At 38.9% G+C, this 19,828-nt stretch overlaps 1 protein-coding gene across 2 annotated transcripts in view; it reads right to left on the reverse strand.

Moving 5' to 3' along the window:
• LOC145999897 (uncharacterized) overlaps window positions 1–19,828 on the reverse strand; it is a 65,583-nt gene that overhangs the window by 33,138 nt on the left and 12,617 nt on the right. For both annotated transcript variants that reach the window (XM_083137173.1, XM_083137181.1), the window contains exons 3-4: window positions 6,510–6,556; window positions 5,590–5,722 (exon numbers count right to left, since the gene is read on the reverse strand). In XM_083137173.1, the coding sequence (XP_082993299.1) occupies window positions 5,590–5,722; window positions 6,510–6,556 (180 nt within the window). The remainder of the gene's footprint in view (window positions 1–5,589; window positions 5,723–6,509; window positions 6,557–19,828) is intronic.

A 19,828-nucleotide genomic window follows, 5' to 3' on the forward strand; every position in this document is an offset into this window, starting at 1 on the left:
GCACTCTGCCTCCACTGAGGATTGAACCTCAGACTCCTTCTTATTACAAGGCTTCAGCATTACTTTATTCCACTCCAGAGACCCATTCATGATTATAAAAGGAGCATTCTATCAAAAAGCAGGCCTTTTCCTTCAACAGTACTTGCAATTTGTTCTCTGTGATTTACAGGCTAAATGAAATGTAATCTCTGATGAAGTAGCTAACAATCTTGTTAAGTATAGAGAATATTCAGACCGAAGCAACACATGACAGTGTAGGGGGAGGGGGTCACATTGAAGTGACAAGTGACATGGGCACCTTCAGTCTGTAAGCAAGCATCCACCACGCATGCACAAACAAGACTGACGCAACATGGCGCGTGCTATTGAAGGAGCTTTCAGACTGAAGTCACAGATGACAAGTGACACAGACTTCTTCAGTTTAAAGTAGGGATGGGACCGATTAATCGGTACTCTATCGGTATCGGCCGATATAGGCATATAGGTGTATCGGTAAAATTACAGATTATTTTACCGATCCGATATATTGATAAATATCTTATAATTTAGTGCAAAATTCATTTTGTTGTAATTTTTATGGACAATCTCGATGCCCTACTTTCTAAAAAAGTAATTGTCTAAATATTCAACTTCTTTTGCAATGCAGTCACCTCGAAACACACATTTGTTAAGGAGATAAAGGAACATTTCATGTTCTTCAGTACCATATCTAATTTTATATCGGATCGGTAGAATATCGGTTATCAGTATCGGTAAATATTATATCGGTACTTTATCAGTATAGGCCAAAATTTCATATCGGCCCATCCCTAGTTTAAAGCAAAACATTCACTGCGCATGTAAGAAAAACAGACCGATGCAACTGTGCACGATGCATGACATTGAGAAAACAGTATAGTCCGAGTAACATGCAAGTGTCATGTTTAGCTCATTGTCGCACTTCAGTTCAAAAGGTTGAATGGATTACTGGATTACAGCTTCCAAGTGACACATGTCGCTTGTTGTATTGGTCTGAAAGTTCCCTGAGAAAACGGTACAGGGCAAGTGAAAAGCGACAATTTCAGCTTACGTTGCTTCGGTTCGAAAGGTTGCATTTACTTCTAAAGGTTGGTTTCCACGAGCTACGTGTAGCTTCCATCTGAAAGATCCGTTAAACAGGATATACACACACATTCACATAAAACATATACTTCTGCATGTGTGTTGTGAACAGTAAAGCTTTTTAATTGGCCTGAAACACCAATATTTTGATACTAACATTTGTTTCATATGTTATGACATCAACATTTAAATTGTGACACAAACATGTAAAAGCTTATTATAAGTCAATTTCATGGTCAGATGTGCACATTAGGACTTCACGTTTAGTTTTAACCCTAGCTTACATGCGCCGTACGAGAAACTTACTTACATACCAGGGGCAACTCACAGGCCACACTTTCTTCTATCACTAAATTTCAAGAAACCATTTTATAACTGAATCACTGCTTCCTTTGCTGATTATATATATATATATATATATATATATATATATATATATATATATATATATATATATGCAGTTATTTATTAATTATAATAATTACAAATTATTTCATGAGTCTCTCACATATATTTTATCATTCACTAAAACTTAGAAAGTCCATAATAAATTTTATTAATGTTTCTTTTAGTTTGCAGAAGTGCAGTTGTTTATTAAATATGATAATTACAATAATTACCATCATAACCAACCAATTGTACACTGTCAGTGGCATGAGTGTCTCGAATGAGACACATTCAAAGATGGCGCCTAATATGCCCACCAAGTGCATTTTGCCTCCAAATTACATTATATTTATATTTTTATAAACAAAAGTAATAAAGAAATATTGGGAACATCCTAGAAAACGAATGCAATTTATTTTCAAACAGTTGTAGTCCCTGTAAAATATAAAATAATGAGGTTTTGGGCCTGCAAGGCCCTTCCCGGTAAGCTAAGGTTAAAATTGTATCTGAACCATTATGCAATATGTGTCCACTGGGATTGGTCAATATGTCTCTTGACTGCTACATGTAAATTTATTTTAGCTAGTTGTAAAATATGTCATTACAAACCTGTAAACTCATAACAGTAACTTCAAGTGAAATAGGTTAGCTGTAATTGGTAAAAAGCCAAAATTTTCAGTTTTTTTGAAACACTAATTTTTGGTAATACACTGTGTAAAGATAGTTACCAAGTCACTCTTGTGCAGTTTACTGCCAACACTATAAGCTTTATTCATATTTTGTTTGTTCTCAATATACTATATTTTCAAATCTACAAGGGACGTACTGAAAGCCGTGAACCTTGTTTGATTACTCTCAAGCCTTGACCATTTTGGTTGAAACCACACGTATGGCAGGTACAGCCATTTGTTGTCTACTGCATAAAGCACATGCAGGCACATGCACACTTCTGCTGTCGGTATGAGAAAAATGGCACCCACAGAAAGTTTGATTCCTCAATTCTCAACATGCTGTCATAGAATTTCTTGTTAGTGAAAACATTCGAGCTGCAGAAATTCATCGTCGTCTACAGAACTTCTATGGAGATAACTGCACAGACTTCAGTACAGTGAAAAGGTGGTGAAACATTTATAGATGGTAACACAGACATTGTTGATAAGCCTTGTAGTGGCAGACCGAAAACAGTTTCCATGCGCAAGAACACGGATCAGATTGACAAGCTTAATCACAGTAAATGAAGGATAACTGTTTGAGGAATTGCACATTATCTGATCATTGGACATAGTGCTACACAGGACATAAAAAAGACTCTTGGTTAACACAAGCACAATGTTATTTTGCAACATGACAACGCCTGTTTCCATACAGCTGGGTGCACAGTAGAGGAAATTGAAAACATGGGTCGGGAGCTAATCTAACTAACTAACTAACTAACTCTCTAGCCTTCTTAAACCCGAAGGTTCATGGCTGCAGCAACACAGGCCTTCCATCTGTCCCTATCTTGAGCAAGATCTATATACTCTTTTCCATCCCTACCGATTTCCCTTAGGTCCATCTCGACGTTGTCCCTCCATCTTCGTCTTGGCCTTCCTACTGGTCTCTTACCATCAGGTTTCCCAACAAGAATCCTGAAAACTCCTCTTTCCTCTCCCATTCGTGCCACATGGCCTGCCCACCTAAGTCTTCTTGATTTAATTATTCTAATAATGTCTGGACATGAATACAAATTATGTAGTTCTAAATTATGTAACCTTCTCCACTCACCTGTCTCCTCATCCCTTTTAGGTCCAAATATTTTCCTAAGGATCCTATTTTCAAATACTCTCAATTTATGTTCCTCTTTCAATGTAAGGGACCAAGTTTCACACCCATATAATACTACAGGCAAAATTACGGTTTTGTATATTTTAACTTTTAGATTCTTAGATATTAAACGAGAAGACAAAAGTTTATGAAGAGAGAAGTAACATGCATTTCCTGAATTAAGCCTACTTTTTATTTCCTCTTTAATATAATTTTCATTTGTTAATATTACTCCTAAGTATTTGAATTTGGAAACTGTTTCAAACGAGTTGTTATCAATAATTAGATTTTGATTATTACCTAACACTTGGTTTCGGCCTGTAAGCATATATTTAGTTTTCTCTTTGTTAACTTCCAAACCTATCTCTTTAGCAGTTTTGAAAAATATTTTAGCATTATTCTTAATTGTATTCACATCATCCCCCAGTAAGTCTACATCATCTGCATATGCTAACAACTGAGTCACACCATTTAATTTTAGTCCTTCTTTAGTTTCGTTTACCTTCCTAACAGCATATTCTAAGGCAAAATTAAAGAGCAATGGAGATAATGCATCTCCTTGTTTTAACCCATCATGAATTGTAAATTTGTCAGACATATTAATACCCACACGAATTTTACTTTCAGTTTCACTGGTGCATATTTTTATCATACTAACAAGCTTCTTAGGTATTCCAAACTCTACTAATATATTATATAATTTATCTCTTTTGACCGAATCATATGCTTTTTTGAAATCAATGAATAGCTGATGGACATTTTGATTATATTCCCACTTTTTTTCAAGTGTCTGTCTGATGTGAAAAATTTGATCTGTAGTTGATCTGTTGCGTTTAAATCCACATTGATAATCACCTATAATTTCATTAGCATATGGGGTTAGTCTTGTTAAAAGAATGTTAGATAATATTTTATATGTTGTTGAGAGTAGAGAAATTCCACGGTAATTATTGCAGTTCATTTTATCACCTTTTTTAAACACAGGAACAATTATGGATTCTTTCCACTGTTGAGGGATTTCTTCTTTATTCCATATTAAACAAATTAATTTATGAATTTGACAAATTAATGAATTTCCACCATATTTAATTAACTCAGCTGGTATTAAATCAATGCCAGGTGCTTTGTTATTCTTTAGCCTTTTAATAGCATCTTTAACTTCAGTCAAGTTAGGTTCTGGGACTAAAGGTTCTGCTGTGTGTACTTCATTCACTTCTGATTTATCTCCTACATGGACATTTAAAAGGTCATTAAAGTAGTTCTTCCATCTATTTAGAATATCGCTTGGGTCAGCTAGAAAATCACCGTCTTTATCTTTTATCAAGTTTACTTTAGGTTGCCACCCCTTTCTAAACTCATTTACACCTTTATATAAATCTCTGATATTTTTATTTTTGCTGTTTGTTTCAATTTCGTTAATTTTGCTTTTCAAGTAATCTCTTTTTTTACTTCTAAACGTGCGGTTAACTTCTCGCTTTATTCTATTATAATTGTTTAGATTTGTATCATCAGAGTTATTTAGCCACCTAAGTCTAGCCTGATTTCTTATTTCTATTAGATTATGACATTCATTATCAAACCATGGCTTACTTTTTCTCGGTTTATGGTATCCTATACTTTCTTTAGCTGCTGATTCTATTGCATTACGTATGTGCTCCCAATTCTTATTTACGTCTGTTTCATTTATATTTTCATCATCATTTAAATCCTGCAAAACATCAAATCTATTTGACAGTTTAATTTGGTAATCTTTCTTAATTCTTTCATCAGTAAACTTTCCTGTATCAAATTTTAGAACTTTTAGATTTTGTTGCTTATGATTTATCACTGAGAGTCTTTCTCTTAATTTAGCAATTACTAAATAATGGTCACGGGAGCTAATCTAATCCCTACAATCCAGCCCTACCCCCATCTGACTAAGTTGTTTGCTCCGTTGAAGAACAGCCTTCAGGGGCACCAAGTTTGACGATGACGAGGTGAATGATGAGGTTCACCGGTGGTTACGTCATGCCGAAAAGGACTTGTGCAAGTGGTATTTTCCAGCTGCCGTTACGGTGGCTCAAATGTGTTGAGCGATTTGGATGTTATGTGCAAAAGTAACAACAAGGTCCAAATTATGTATTACCATACGTAGAATGCAAATAGTGGTTTCTGACTGAGTAATATAACTTGGCTCATTACTTTCAGTACATACCTTCTACATATGCGAAATATCAGGATCTTAGTGTCAAAATGCTGAATGAACAGCAATTAGTTTAAATAAGTAAATAAAAAAAGAAAACAATAGATATGCCATACCTCCAGTGGTCTTACTTTGAACAGGTGCACTAGGGATTACCACAGTAGGGGCAGCTGGTTTAATAGCAGTAGGGCGTCCTGCTTGTGTTCTGGTTTGAGCAACAGGTTGCTGTACAGCTGTCGACACCTGTACCTGCAGTACAAGTTTTATATTTACAAAAAAAAAATGAAGGATTTGGTGACATATCATCTCAATGGAAGATACCACAAAAAATGAATACAAGTCACAAACACAATATGAGGTTTAAAAATAAAGGATATATTATATAATTCTTCACAATTGTCCGTGTTACCAAATTCATCACTGATTGTAATAAAAAAATATGTAACACCTTAAAGTGGTGTAGTTTTTGCAGACTAACTCGATATTTTGACTAATAAACATTAGTCCTCATACAGAAACAGTTAACACTTTCTTTAGTTCAAATCGCCAGAATTCTGCATGCAAATGATCACAACACATTGTGTCTAGTTCTTATCTGTGTGCTTTCTACATTTTTAAATTCCTTTCCAAGTAATATGTTATTAGTTGGAAGAAATTTTACAGTTTCCTGGTAGGAACTAATGTTCATTGGTCAAAACATCAAGTGAGTCAGCACAGATTACATCACTTTAAGGTACGATAAATGAAGGATCTATAAAAATATAACAGACAAGAATAATGAAAATATATATATAACATTAAAAGAAATACTAAATTGATTATGTTTACAATCATACATACTTAACAATTACATCAATCTTTAAATTTGCAAACATTAAATGATGGACTTGTTTATTAAAGTTTAAAGTTTTACCCAAAGTCACAGGATCAACATGATACAATTTTATGTGAAAGTCCGTATACATAGTTCTGTTGCTACAAGAACTTTTTGGGATCGTTAAACAAGAACGGAAATCACACTAAGTTATTGACTTACCATTGGTGTAGTCTTTGCAGTTGTTTTTGCTGCAAGAACAGGAGCACCTGAAAAAGATAAAGTAACGATGAAGTAAAATATCACTTCATCACCAGGGTCCTGGATTGGAAGGGGGTGGTAATACAAGACACTATATGTTAGACCATTATATTAGGCAAAAGGAGCACCGGAATATTTAGATGATATAAGCAAGTAAGACCTCAACCAGAAATTACAGAAAACAAGAATCATTACAGTGGTAAAGAATAACACCAGAACCTACAAGTACACCAAAGAAATGTCATAATATATAAAATCCTGATACTGATATCCTCAAACAATATTTTCCACTACTGTTGCTGCAATTGTCATAACTAGATATGGTACAACAGAATATTTATACATGTATTGTACAAAGCATGTTAGGAATTTTCATTTCACTATTGAATTATCCCAATACAAAGCCAATCTACAAGCATTTCTAAAAATATTCATTGATTCATATATATGGTAATAAGAGTACTAATGTGTGTTATGTAAAATATGAAAGAAACCATTAAAATCAATAACTTTTGCACTTTTCATGTTATATGATAACCAAATATGGACTGACAACTCGTGATCAATCTGAACCAATATTTTCTCATACAGATTGATATCAGCTCAAACATTTGTGAAGACAAGCTAACACTGTGTGACATATACGGCTTTGCCATGGAACTTGGAATACGACTGTAATTAGAAATATGTATAACCATGCTCAAGTGGTTTCATTCTTAAGAATGAAGCAATTCTGTCCTTTTTGGTGAACTATATTTTTTTCTGATACTTAAACTAGGGGGAGGATGGAGTAATGAAAAACATACCATTTACTGTTCGATAGCAATAAAAATCTGGAGAAAATCACATAAGCCATTTACATAAGAGTAATGACAAAATCATTTGTGTTGTGGGTACTTTTTATAAGATAGGTCCATCAAAAAAAACTTCACCTAGGGTTTCATCCATTTGCCAAAAAAAATCTGGTAAGAATATTTTCTTTTATAAAAATTAAGTACAGGCATTCTTTATTACCCCATGTGGGGTGGAGTACTTTTCCTGATAAGAATAAGATGATGGCTGGTATTTAATCATGTACAACTAGAAGAAAGTTTCCATTGCCATGAAGTCATTAAAATACACCCTAAAACTCATATAATTTATTTGGTTTGGTTGCATGCATGTTGCTTTTCAATAAATGTGACAAATATATAGAAACTTCTTAGCAGATAAAAAAAATTGATTACTGGTATCAGTTTAAATATGGATTTTTAGTGATGCACATATATCAATTTTGGCAGACAAGTCAGGTAGTAGCAGAAATCAAGGCAATGCATAATATCAGTTTTATTTATTTATTTAAAAGCTACGATGTAACTTGCAGGAATTTCAGCACTTATCAATGCATCCCTGTCGGGTTTTTTGGTTTAATTATACAGGGTGGCTCAAAAAGTCCCTTAACACCCCCGGTACAAGACCACTACAGCGTGCAACGTGGAAATGGTGATGACCAATCGTTGCCAAGGCAAGGGGGAACTACATTGATGCCACCCACTTGGTTGATGGCCATCTTGTAACCGTGAAAATTTTAAATGGGAAGGGGGTTGTGCGACACATCAATGTGGCCTAGAATTTCACCAGGAAACAAACCTACTGTGACATTTGTTTGCACCTAACTGAAATGTTTGCCGAGATAACGGTACCACAAACGTTATAGCACATGCTCAATATGACATCCCTGTTGCGCAATGCACACATGTAAATGTCTCTCCCATGACCTTACCACTTTCTGTAGAACCTCAGCAGATTGCAGCACAGGCATCCATTATGCATGTGCGCAAATGAGCCACATCCCTGATTTTTATGTGTCGGGGGAGGTGAATAAGCAAAATCTGCAGTACTGGTCACCCGATAATCCACATTGGAAAAATTCCAGCAAGGTGACAGGAAGCAGGAAGCTAATTGTGTGGTACTTGGGTTCCCGACATTTGCTCCATTTTTCATTGAGGGCAACTTAAATGCAGAGGGCTACTTGCCTTCTTACCATCCTTGCTGTCTGAGGATGGGAGCTGAATGGTTCCAGCAAGATGGTGCCCCACCGCACTATAGGATGATGGTCCATCAGTACCTGGATCAACAATTCCCTCACCATTGGTCACCGAGGACCTGTGGAATGGCTAGCATGCTCACCTGACCCGACACCACTGGACGTTTTCCTCTGGGGACATCTGAAAGCCATGGTGTATGCTACGAAAATCGGGGATGTGGCCCATTTGCGCACACGCATAATGGATGCCTGTGCTGCAATCTCACCTGAGGTTCTGCAGAATGTGGTAAGGTCATGGGAGAGATGTTTACACGTGTGTGTTTCGCAACAGGGACACCATATTGAGCATGTGTTATAACTTTTGTGATACAGTTATCTCTGCAAAAATTAAAATTAGGTGCAAACAAATGTCACAGTAGGTTAGTTTCCTGGTGAAATTCTAGGCCACATTGATGTGTGTCGCACAACCCCCTTCCCATTTAAAATTTTCACGTTAGTTACAAGATGGAATCCAACCAAGCAGGTGGCATCAATGTAGTTCCCCCTTGGCCTGGCCACCATTTCCACGTTGCGCGCTGCAGTGGCCTTGTACCAGGGGTGTTAAGGGACTTATTGAGCCACCCTGTGTATATATATACACGCATAGGATAAGAAAAAGTGCCAGAAGGGTGGATAAATACAAATGATGAAGGAGGCAGTAAACAATTATCACAAGAAAAGAAATACGTTGATATTTCGTGACCTAGGTCACAGCTGCACAGATTCACGAAATATAGGAGCACAGAATAATAAATGTAGCATTGGTACAGTGCTGCCAGACAAAGTTAGAAGATAGGAAACAAATGTAAGGTACTTTCACCAGTGTTTACTGCATAGGGTGGGTGGTTATGGGGAAGAGGGGAAAGGGTTATTGGTTGACTAAGTTGAGTCCGGGGGGTATAGGGGCACGCATGCCTGATATATAGGCCCTTTCCCATCGCCTGCGAAAAGACGTGTCTGAGTGTGTGTGTGGGGAGGTGGGTTAACACCACCTTCAACAACTGTTTCTGTGTTGCCATAATCCATCTTTTACACCCCCCCCCCTTTACACATCTCTCTGCAGGCAATGGGAAAGGGCCTATATATCAGGCATGCACACCACTATACCCTCCGGACTCAACCTAGCCAACCAATAACTCTTTCCTTCTTCCCCGAAACCACCCACAGTATGCAGTAAACACTGGTGATGTTTCCAATCTTTTAACTTTCTCTGGCAACATTGTACCAATGCTACAGTTAGAATTCTGTGCTTCTATACTTTGTGAATCTGTGCACCTCTATTTCCTCTGATGACAAAGTGACCTAAAGTGTAAATCACCAACCCTGAGACCTTCTGTAAACAAACGGTCTCACCGATTCGATGTATCACTCCGCGTCAGCTGATTCATGACCGCGATCATCTGCTGTTACACTCATAGTTCGCCGCACCTATTCATTTTATATAAGAGCCTCTGAATGTGAGAACCCGCTCTCAAAACATCAGACGAATATGCAGCCGCATACATTGTTACTCTCCCGGTCATTCTCTCTTTCATAACCCTTAAAACTGCAGACACTGACACACCACTGCACTGGGATACGAACTTAACCACTTCATTTACTGGTTTCTCAGGATACCACTGACAGAACGTTACATAAATATTGAGTAGAATCTGTTTCTCGACCCTTTTCAAAGGCTGTCCTTGCTGGTGTTTTGAAAACTAGCTCGGAGAACACTGAGACTTTCCCGCATGCATAGAACTCAGCAGGTTATTTTTCTAACGATAAGTCAGGCAATATTACTAAGATGCACTACTTCCTTGCTGTTCACATGATTATTTTTAGAAAATAACCAATGTTATAAAATATCATTATGTACACAAATCTCTAAGCTCATGAAAGTTACAATGCATATTACTACAAAATGTTCACACTTATCTTGCCTTCCCATGTCACCAAGTTATTTTACCAAGTGCACTATATTTGGCGAAACAAAAATCGTTATTAGGGTGCTTGTCAAAGTTTTCAACCGCAATAAATTTACGAACTTTCTTTGTCTTGTTTTGATCATCATCATCAATATATTTATTGGACTTACAGCAATGTGTATGGCTGTTTATGCCCATTATATATTTTATTTACATAAGATAAAATTTACATAAAATCTACAAACAAATTTCAGATACACTCCTATCTATATCATCCTTAGAAATATACATTACCATGTTATATAATTTTGTCTAAAAAAAATGCAAGTAAAATATATTCAATTCGCATGCAAGAAAGAAGTCAAATTTATGGGAAATGATTACTGGTGCAGAGAGTTAACCATAAAGGTGAAGCAATAAGTAAAAAAAAGAAAGAGCATTTAGTTTAAAGTGAGACGTCATTTGCGGCAGCGTATCCCACACTTCAAATTGGCCATTGGTTTACCTTACGTAATGAATCCTGTAACAAAGCTGGATTTTCGTGAGGATTATTTTACTTCTATGAGTTTGCAATGCTTTCTGCATGCAGGTGGTTTTGTTTACAGAAGGTCTCAGGGTTTGTGATTTGAACTTTAGGTCACGAAATATCAATGTATTTCTTTTCTTGTGGTAATTGTCTACTGTCTCCATCATTTGTATTTATCCTCACATATGACACCTTTTCTCATCCTATTCCTGTGTATGTGTGTGTGTGTGTGTGTGTATATATATATATATATATATACGTATATATACGTCTATATATATATATATATATATATATATATATATATATATATATATATATATATATATATATATATATATATATATATATATAACGGCCGCGGTGGCTCAGTCGGTAACGCGTCTGACTACCATGCTAAAGGTCCCGGGTTCGATCCCCGGCCGGTTCAAATCCGGGAACTTTTCTAACGGTGGAAGCGGCCCCGGCGCCTACCCAGCGTCGAATAACATGGGTACCTGGAGGAAACCCTGGGGGGTAAAGGCGGTCAGGGGCGTGATGCTGATCACATCACCCCCACTCACGACCGGATCAAGAAAGTGTGGGGCGTTACCCCCACACCCCCTATACGCCTTCATGGCGTGGTGCTATGCACAGGGGAACACTTTACCTTTTTTTTTATATATATATATATATAGAGAGAGAGAGAGAGAGAAAGAGAGAGAGAGGGGGGGGGGGATAAAAGAAAGGCGGGCCACAAGAGCTAAATAAAAAGTGAAAGAGGAGAGAGGAAACACTCACCGGATGCAGAAAAACTTCAAACGAAGTTTGAAGAGAGACGTTGCAGAACTTGGTGACAAGAACGAAGAGTAAGCGAGACCTGCAGTGCCAGGTCCCGAAAAAGTGTTGACAGTCCCACAAAAAATATATATATATTGTGAGTGGTGGGGGGCGTTACTGGGTGGCCTTGTTCAGGCCTGAGGGTGTGGTTGCATTCATGGTCGATATGTAGGCCCTCTCCCACATCTTCTACGTATTGAGGTGTTGGTGGATTGAGGCAAGGAGTGGAAGCAGTTATTAAAAGGAATATTGTGGTAATTGGTGTGTGTGTTTCCCCCAGGTAGAAGCTCCCACAGATGTTGCAGGTGAGGATATAAATTAGGTTAGAGCTGTAGCAGGTTCCTTTGGGGTAGAGGGTGAATTTGCCAGTGGCAGTGTGGATCTGGAGGGAGTGGCAAGTGACAAATATGGGGCAGGTTTTGCACCTTGGGCAATTGCCTTTGTGGGCAGGTGGAAGTTGATTGGGAGTAGGTGGATTGTGGTGGACCAGGCTCTTTTGGAGATCGGGAGGGCGTTTCCACGGTTGGTCAAGGCTTGGTGTAAGCGGAGGTTATAGTTTTGTTGGGAGGTGGGTGAGGTGTTGAGGCGTTGACCTATGAGGGCCAGGGAGAATGGGATGGCTTTGTTGGTGTGGCACGGATGGGAGCTGGAGAACTGTAGGTATTGCATATGGTTGGTAGGTTTGATGTGGATGGAGGTTTCCAAATATCCTTCCTTCATGTGCACATCCACATCGAAGAAGGTGATTTGGTTGGTGGAGTGGGTCCAAGTGAAATTGATGGAGCTGAAGTGGTTAAGTTTGTCTAGGAAGGTGGTCAGGGAAGGTTCTCCACGTGTTGAGTTGGTGTTTTAAGTCCACTTTATGCACAGTAAGGCTAATCGGGACTGGACCTACAGTTTAAAGTGGGATTCGAACCACTTGTGCCTCCACCGGGTATCGAACCCGGGAACCCTTGATTGCAAGTCGGCGACACTACCACTGCACCATTGGGGAGGCCCGGTTCTCCATGTGTCCAAAGCATGAAGATGTCATCGATGAAACGGAGCCAGAGGAGAGGTTTGAGGGATTGAGTCTCCAGGAACTCTTTTTAAAGTTTGCCCATGAACAGGTTGGCATAGGATGGGGCCATTCTGGTACCCATGGCTGTGACCCAGATTTGAAGATAGTGCTTATCCTCGAAAGTGAAGTTGTTGCACGTGAGGACAAGGTGAGCTACATGGGTCACAAAATTAGTGCTGGGGTTGTGGGGTTTTGGTCTGTTGTTGAGGAAGGATTCTATGGAGCAGAGGCCATGAGAGTGAGGTATGTTGGTGTAGAGAGAAGTAACATTGATTGTGGCAAGGATAGTGTTGGCAGGTAATGGTGGAAGTGTGTTCATTTTCTGAAGGAAGTGGCTGGTGTCCCGGAGGTAGGACAGAGTTTTAACAAGAGGCTGGAGGTGGGAGTCGACAAAGGATGAGATTCTTTCAGAAAGTGAATTGTAACTGGACACGATGGGTCTACCAGGGTTTCCAGATTTATGGATTTTGAGCAGCAGGTAAAAAGTGGGGGTGCGGGGGTTGTCTGTGATGAGCATGGATATGGTGGAGGCTGTCAGGACCTCGGGTGTGGATAAAGTCCTGGATTCTGTTGAGGTGTGTGGCTGAAAGGTCGACCCTTGTGGTTTTGTAGGTGGAGGAGTTGGCCAGCTGGCGAGTGGCTTCCGCCAGGTAATCTTGAGAGTTTAAAACCACCGTGGTGGACCCCTTGACAGCTTTTGATGTGGTGGTTCTGGCGGAGATCTTGAAGGGATTTATCTTGAGAGAATTCAGGTTGGGTTTGTTGTGGAGGTTGTCAAGAAATGAGCTGTCGGTGATAGTGGAGATTATGGCAGTGATGTATCTTTCCAGGGGGTGGTTGGTGGGCAGGGGGGAGTGGGTCTTGAGAGGATGGTGGGCAAAATTGGAGGAGGATTGAGTGGGTTTCATTGGTCGTGGTCTGGGGGGAGGTTTTTTTTTTGCCCATAAGTGTTGCGTTCTGAGGTGTCTGGCAAAGGTGTGGATATCAAAGAGGAGACGGAATTGGTTGTGGGGGAGAAGGTGAGGCCTTTGAATAGAATATCAATTTCGGTAGGGGTGAGATTGTGGTTGGACAAATTTAGTACACTTTGGTTGTGTTGGGGTAGATTAGGGTCATTGGTGACCATGGTTCTGATGAGGGTGGGTTTGTCCATGGACTGCTTGTTTACCAAGGTGCGAGAATTGTGGGTGCAGCTTTGGTGTTTGTGTTGTTTCTTTTTAGTGGTGCTGGAGGAGGGGGTAGTGACAAGAGAGGGTCAGGCAGTAGAGGGCAAGTGGATTTGGGAGTGAATTGGGGTGGGAGTGGAATGGGGAGAGTGCAGCCAGCCTGAAAAGCCTGACGGCAGAGGTTGGACAGTTTGTGTAGGTGTTTGTTGCTAAGGTCGTTTGAGATAGAATGGGCTGCATGCCATAAAGATTCAATTTTTTGGTAGCAGTCCCCTGGGGTCAACAAAAGGATTTTTGTGAGGGATTGGATGGATAAGGGCAGTTCCTGGGTGCGATTAAGCTGGGATCTGTACATGGTGTGGGTTAGCTCAATAGCAAAGTATCTCGCAAGTGGGAAAATCGTAGGTTTAATACTAGGGTGCATAGCGGAAAAAGGCAGTTTGGGTGTGAGGCTTTTAGGTGTTAGGCCCAATATCAAGCATGAATGCAGGAAACATGCATGGGACATGGCCTTGGCATGGCAAACAATGAGGGTTCGTGTTCAGTTGAAGTGAGTCGTACTCAAAAGGATTCATTCCAAAGTCGGAAAAATTGGATTTGAACACAACCCTGGGCTTGTCGGGGAAGATATTTCTGGTGTCAGGATCACTGAGCAGGATGGGAAGGAGGGAACGTAGTGTTTGTCTGATTTTGTTGAGGTGGGGGTGATATTGGGTGACAAGTGCACGGGGATTGGTGGCAGGTTTCTTGGTGGGAGTGTATGAAGCAGCTCGGGATATTTGTTTAGTAACCAGGGTGGAAGGATATCCACGGTTGGTCAAGGCTTGGTGTAAGCGTAGGTTATAGTTCTGTCGGGAGGTGGGTGAGGTGTTGACCTCTGAGGGCCAGGGAGAATGGGATGACTTTCTTGGTGTGGAACGGATGGGAGCTGGAAAAGTGTAGGTATTGCATTTGGTTGGTAGGTTTGATGTGGATGGAGGTTTCCAAATATCCTTCTTTCATGTGCACATCCACATCCAGGAAGGTGATTTGGTTGGTGGAGTGGGTCCAGGTAAAATTGATGGAGCTGAAGTGGAAGGTGGTCAGGGAAGGTTCGCTATGTGTCCAGAGCATGAAGATCTCATCGATAAAACAGAGCCAGAGGAGAGGTTTGAGGGATTGGATCTGACACCAGAAATATCTTCCCTGACAAGCCCCGAGTTGTTTTCAAACGGCCTCCCAATCTCCAAAACATCCTGGTCCACCACAATCCACCTACTCACAATCAACTTGCACCCGCCCACAAATGCAACCGCCCAAGGTGCAAAACCTGCCCCATATTTGTCACTTGCCACACCCTCCAGATCCACACTGCCACCGGCAAATTCACCCTCCACCCCAAAGGAACCTGCTACAGCTCTAACCTAATTTATATCCTCACCTGCAACATCTGTGGGAGCTTCTACCTGGGGTAAACATCCACAGCCCTGAACCTCCGCATCAACAACCACCGCTCCTCTACCCAAAACCTGGACTTTGCTGTTGCCATTCACACCAATCACCATAATATTCCTTTTAATGACTGCTTCCAGGTAGCGATCGTCCACTCCTTGCCCCAATCCACCAACACCTCAATACGTAGATGGGAGAGACCTACATATTGACCATGAATGCAACCACACCCCCAGGCCTGAACAAGGCCACCCAGTAACACCCCTCATCCCCTATCCTCACCCTCACCACCACCTCCCCCCCCCTCGCTCTCAGTCTTCAACAAGCCTGGCGAAAGAACCACCTAATTATATTTTTGTGGCACTGTCAACACTTTCTTTCGGGACCTGGCAACACTGCAGGTCATGCTTACTCTTCATTCTTGTCACCAAGTTCTACAACGTCTCTCTACTCTTGAAGATGTGACACACCGTCAAAAAAATTTGAAGTTTTTCTGCGTCCGGTGAGTGTTTCCTCTCTCCTCTTTCACTATATATATATATATATATATATATAACATAAATCCAACAACAGAAATTTCCTTTTGGCTATCTAAAGATGCATTACACACGGTTCACTCAACTCCACTTGATGATGCATGTGTAGAATGGAAGAGGAACTCAAATAATTTTTGTACACACCTACAGTACCCACAATTTCAGTGGGCTGCACTGAAAACATGTCTGCAAACATTTCTTGTCTTTTGCTTAAGTGCATCAGCAATGAGTTGATTTCCCAATGTCCAGACAACTTTCATTTTTTCTATCACACAAATGGAATTGCACTAGGTGGGTTTTCAAACTTTGCACAAAATTCTCACTGCACTGAAAAACTGACTTAGTCACACAAAATACCCACATTTGCAGCAAAAACTTTCATAATAAGTCAGTAGTGGCTGCTGCCTATTCGCACACTCAATAATTCTTATTATATTTATTCATAGAATGCAATTTCTTCAAAACATCAAATGTTCCCGGGCCATATCACATTCCATTTACTTCCTTATGTCACCTTTTCTATCTGCGTATCATGCATCGAAATGTGCATGAACAAAATTGGAAAGTGCACACTGGTGCTGTTTTCAATGTTGAGTTGAAAAAGAAGAAAGGCTCTTATGGCTTTGATCAGTGGGCTCTCGGACTCGTTTCACACCAAGAATTGAGACATAGTACCTTCGAGCATGCGCTGTTCCCTCTTCATCATGCAGTTGTGCAATCTTTCCATTCCTTGTTGTGTGACGGAGTCTAGAAAAACCCACGCATCATTGCAAATTGAGGGATTTTCTTTTCAGAAAGAGAAATTTCCATCTTCCTCACATCATGCGGTTCTGAGCATAGCATCGAAATCTGAACGAGGGAAGGGTGGGAAAGGAAGGGGAGAGGGAAACCAGAACTGTAAACAAAATGTTGCATTGCAATAATGAGCCTTTGCTTAGTATAAAGAAAGAAAGAAAGAAAGTATTTGCAGACAAGTTCCGGGTGGATCTGCGAGAGAGGAAGAATGTTGTGAAACAAGAACAAAAAAATTCTCCTCTAGAAACAGAAGTTTGATGTTTTGCAGTCAATGGCAGAAAAAGATTATTGTTTCAGTCTGCTTTTTATAAGTGGTTTCAACAGATTGGAAAATAGCAAACAAGCTTTGATATATGCTCGTTCGTGGCATGTAGTGACGAGCATATTCAACAATGCAAGGCCAGGTGACATAAGTGGAATATGTTGATACAGGTGCTGGAAAAATAGTTTAAAAAATGTCAGCGGTTTGAATTAGAAACATTCATAATGTCATAGGATTTGTTGTCATTTGGTCTGACTTGTATTTAGAAGTTCAACAAAAATTTCAAATAATCAGAGTTTAATCTTGTATTTTTGTCACAGAACAGTCAATCCAATTCGTTATTCAGTGCATATGAGAATCTGTAACTTATACTATTATGTCACAGATTTGACAATTTTTGTAAAGGTGCTGGCAACAACTAGTTACATTTGATTTGGGTTTCGAGAATCCTCATGGCAATGACTAAATTGAATAAGTACATAAAAAATGGTAATTAACTTAAGTGTATGATGAAATGTTTAACTTGGGTTTCTGATGGGACATATTTACATTGAAGAAAGATAACATACATTATTAAAACATGGTAATTACAAAAAATACTGGCGATATTATTATTCCTTACAAACCTCATCAGTTTATCGGTATACCGTTGTGAGTGATTCTGTCAGGTCGTCGAATGTTGAATTTTCTACAGGTCACGGAAGAGACCAAAGTAATAAACCTTACTTTTATAAGTTTTCATGAAATGTAACATTGCTATTGTCTCATTATCAGCGAAAGGCATGCTACAACTATGATTGACAATACAATTTGCAGAAACGGGTGGGAAAAATTGGATGGGCTAACAACATTCCTTCTGGATGCGAGGCCAAGGTGCACACTCATAGACCCCAGACCACCAGCTGCCACTGTAATAAATACATCCCTGTGGCATAGCTGCTAGTCATAGTGGAAGAAAACATACACACAAGAACCGGTTTCATCAATTTAAGTATGTCTAATACATCATCTCTCTTATCACAAAGAACATTATGAAATGTCTTGACCTCAGGTTCCAAACTGTCTTGTGGGTGTGATTTTGTTCGTTTCATATTACTCCATCCTCCCCTATTCTTCTACTACACAATGTGGTCTATCATGGAGAAAAAAAATTAAACTTGCATGCATAACATGGGCCTGAAAAGTGAAAAGAAAACAAAGGTACATGCTTTACTATATTAAACACTGGAAGATAAAGTGAAAATAAAGCTTTCCCAGTGTTTTACATGTAAGAAAACACTCCTTACCAAAACAGCTGGTCACTTTTCCTCTAAAATCTTCAACAGGTACACACTGTCTGTCATCGCAATTAAATATTCAAAATGCAAATGAAACTCAAAATAAAAACTGATGGGGTGCAAACAATACAGACATAAGAGTTTACTTCCAAATCTTTGCATACTTGTTTTCTAGTCCCACCAACCTTTTCCAAGAAAAAGCCAGGGTCCTTACAAATCTTTTGTTCAGCTTTTCCTTGCAGCTATAACCAATTAGTCATTTTGTTTTCCATTAAAAAATTTATATCCAGTTAGGCCTTTTTTTGCATACAACCTGTAGTACAGCTAGTACATACTAAGTGGCATATGAATACAAAAATTGACTAATGAGAACATTATGGTTCAACTGGATTCCATGCCTAGGTTTCTAATATTCCAATGCCCCCACACACACAAAGGGGGGAGGGGGGTAGAGATATAGGATTCAACAACTTTATATGCCATTCTTCAATTAATTATTGTCCACTTCAATAACACAAAACTAAAAGAATGACAAATGTATGGCATAAAAAAAAAAACATAAAAACCATTACAATATATGCATCTGAAGAAAACAAACATTTACACTTTCTTCCTCATAAAACAAAAGCATAACAAAAATAACATTTCTAAAATTTCAAGCTGAAAAACCTGGTTATGAATTAGAAATACCTAGAGCTTTCCGTAATAACATCAAAGATTTCCAAGATTAGATCCATACCATAAAAAAGTTATATTTTTTACTTCAATAGGATCATATAGCATCATTAATGAAAAAGACAAAAATTTTGTATATAATATTATATTAGAAAGTATAAAAGTAGAAATAGTCCTATATGAATAGATGCTCAAATTTGGCAAGTTGAAACTAATAATTTCGGATTTGACCATGAGTAAACATTCAGACTAAAGCACCAACTTATTGTGTACATACAACCATTTTCTATTCTGACAATGTAACACACAAATGAATACTGTTTTATTTGGTAAGTGTTTGTATGTTTCAATCATTGTGTGATATTCAATAGGCAGTTATTTCACTGCAACCAGCAGGCTAAACCAGTGGTTCTCAACTTTCGCGAGCCTGTAGACTAGTAAATTTGTTTTTTAAGGTCAATGCCACGATCCCAACAATTGTACACGTAAATAGTCTTTCTCATTTTCTTAACTTTGAACGTTAATTAATATGTACCTCGATATTTAATATTAATAAATAAATTAGGGAATAATCATAGCGAGAATTAGTTCGATTAAGACTACGTTTGTCGGAAAATATAAGATTTGGTTTAAATTAATTGACAACGACTGGATCTAATGGAATCTTTTAGTTTCCTTTGACCAATATCATTCAATTAATTGGCATGTTCCATCTCGGAAACCAAAAAATACCAATAAATCAGAATATTTCCACTTCACAT

The sequence above is a fragment of the Lepisma saccharinum genome, chromosome 1, assembly GCF_977018435.1.
Source record: "Lepisma saccharinum chromosome 1, izLepSacc3.1, whole genome shotgun sequence".
NCBI classification, from domain to species: domain Eukaryota; kingdom Metazoa; phylum Arthropoda; class Insecta; order Zygentoma; family Lepismatidae; genus Lepisma; species Lepisma saccharinum.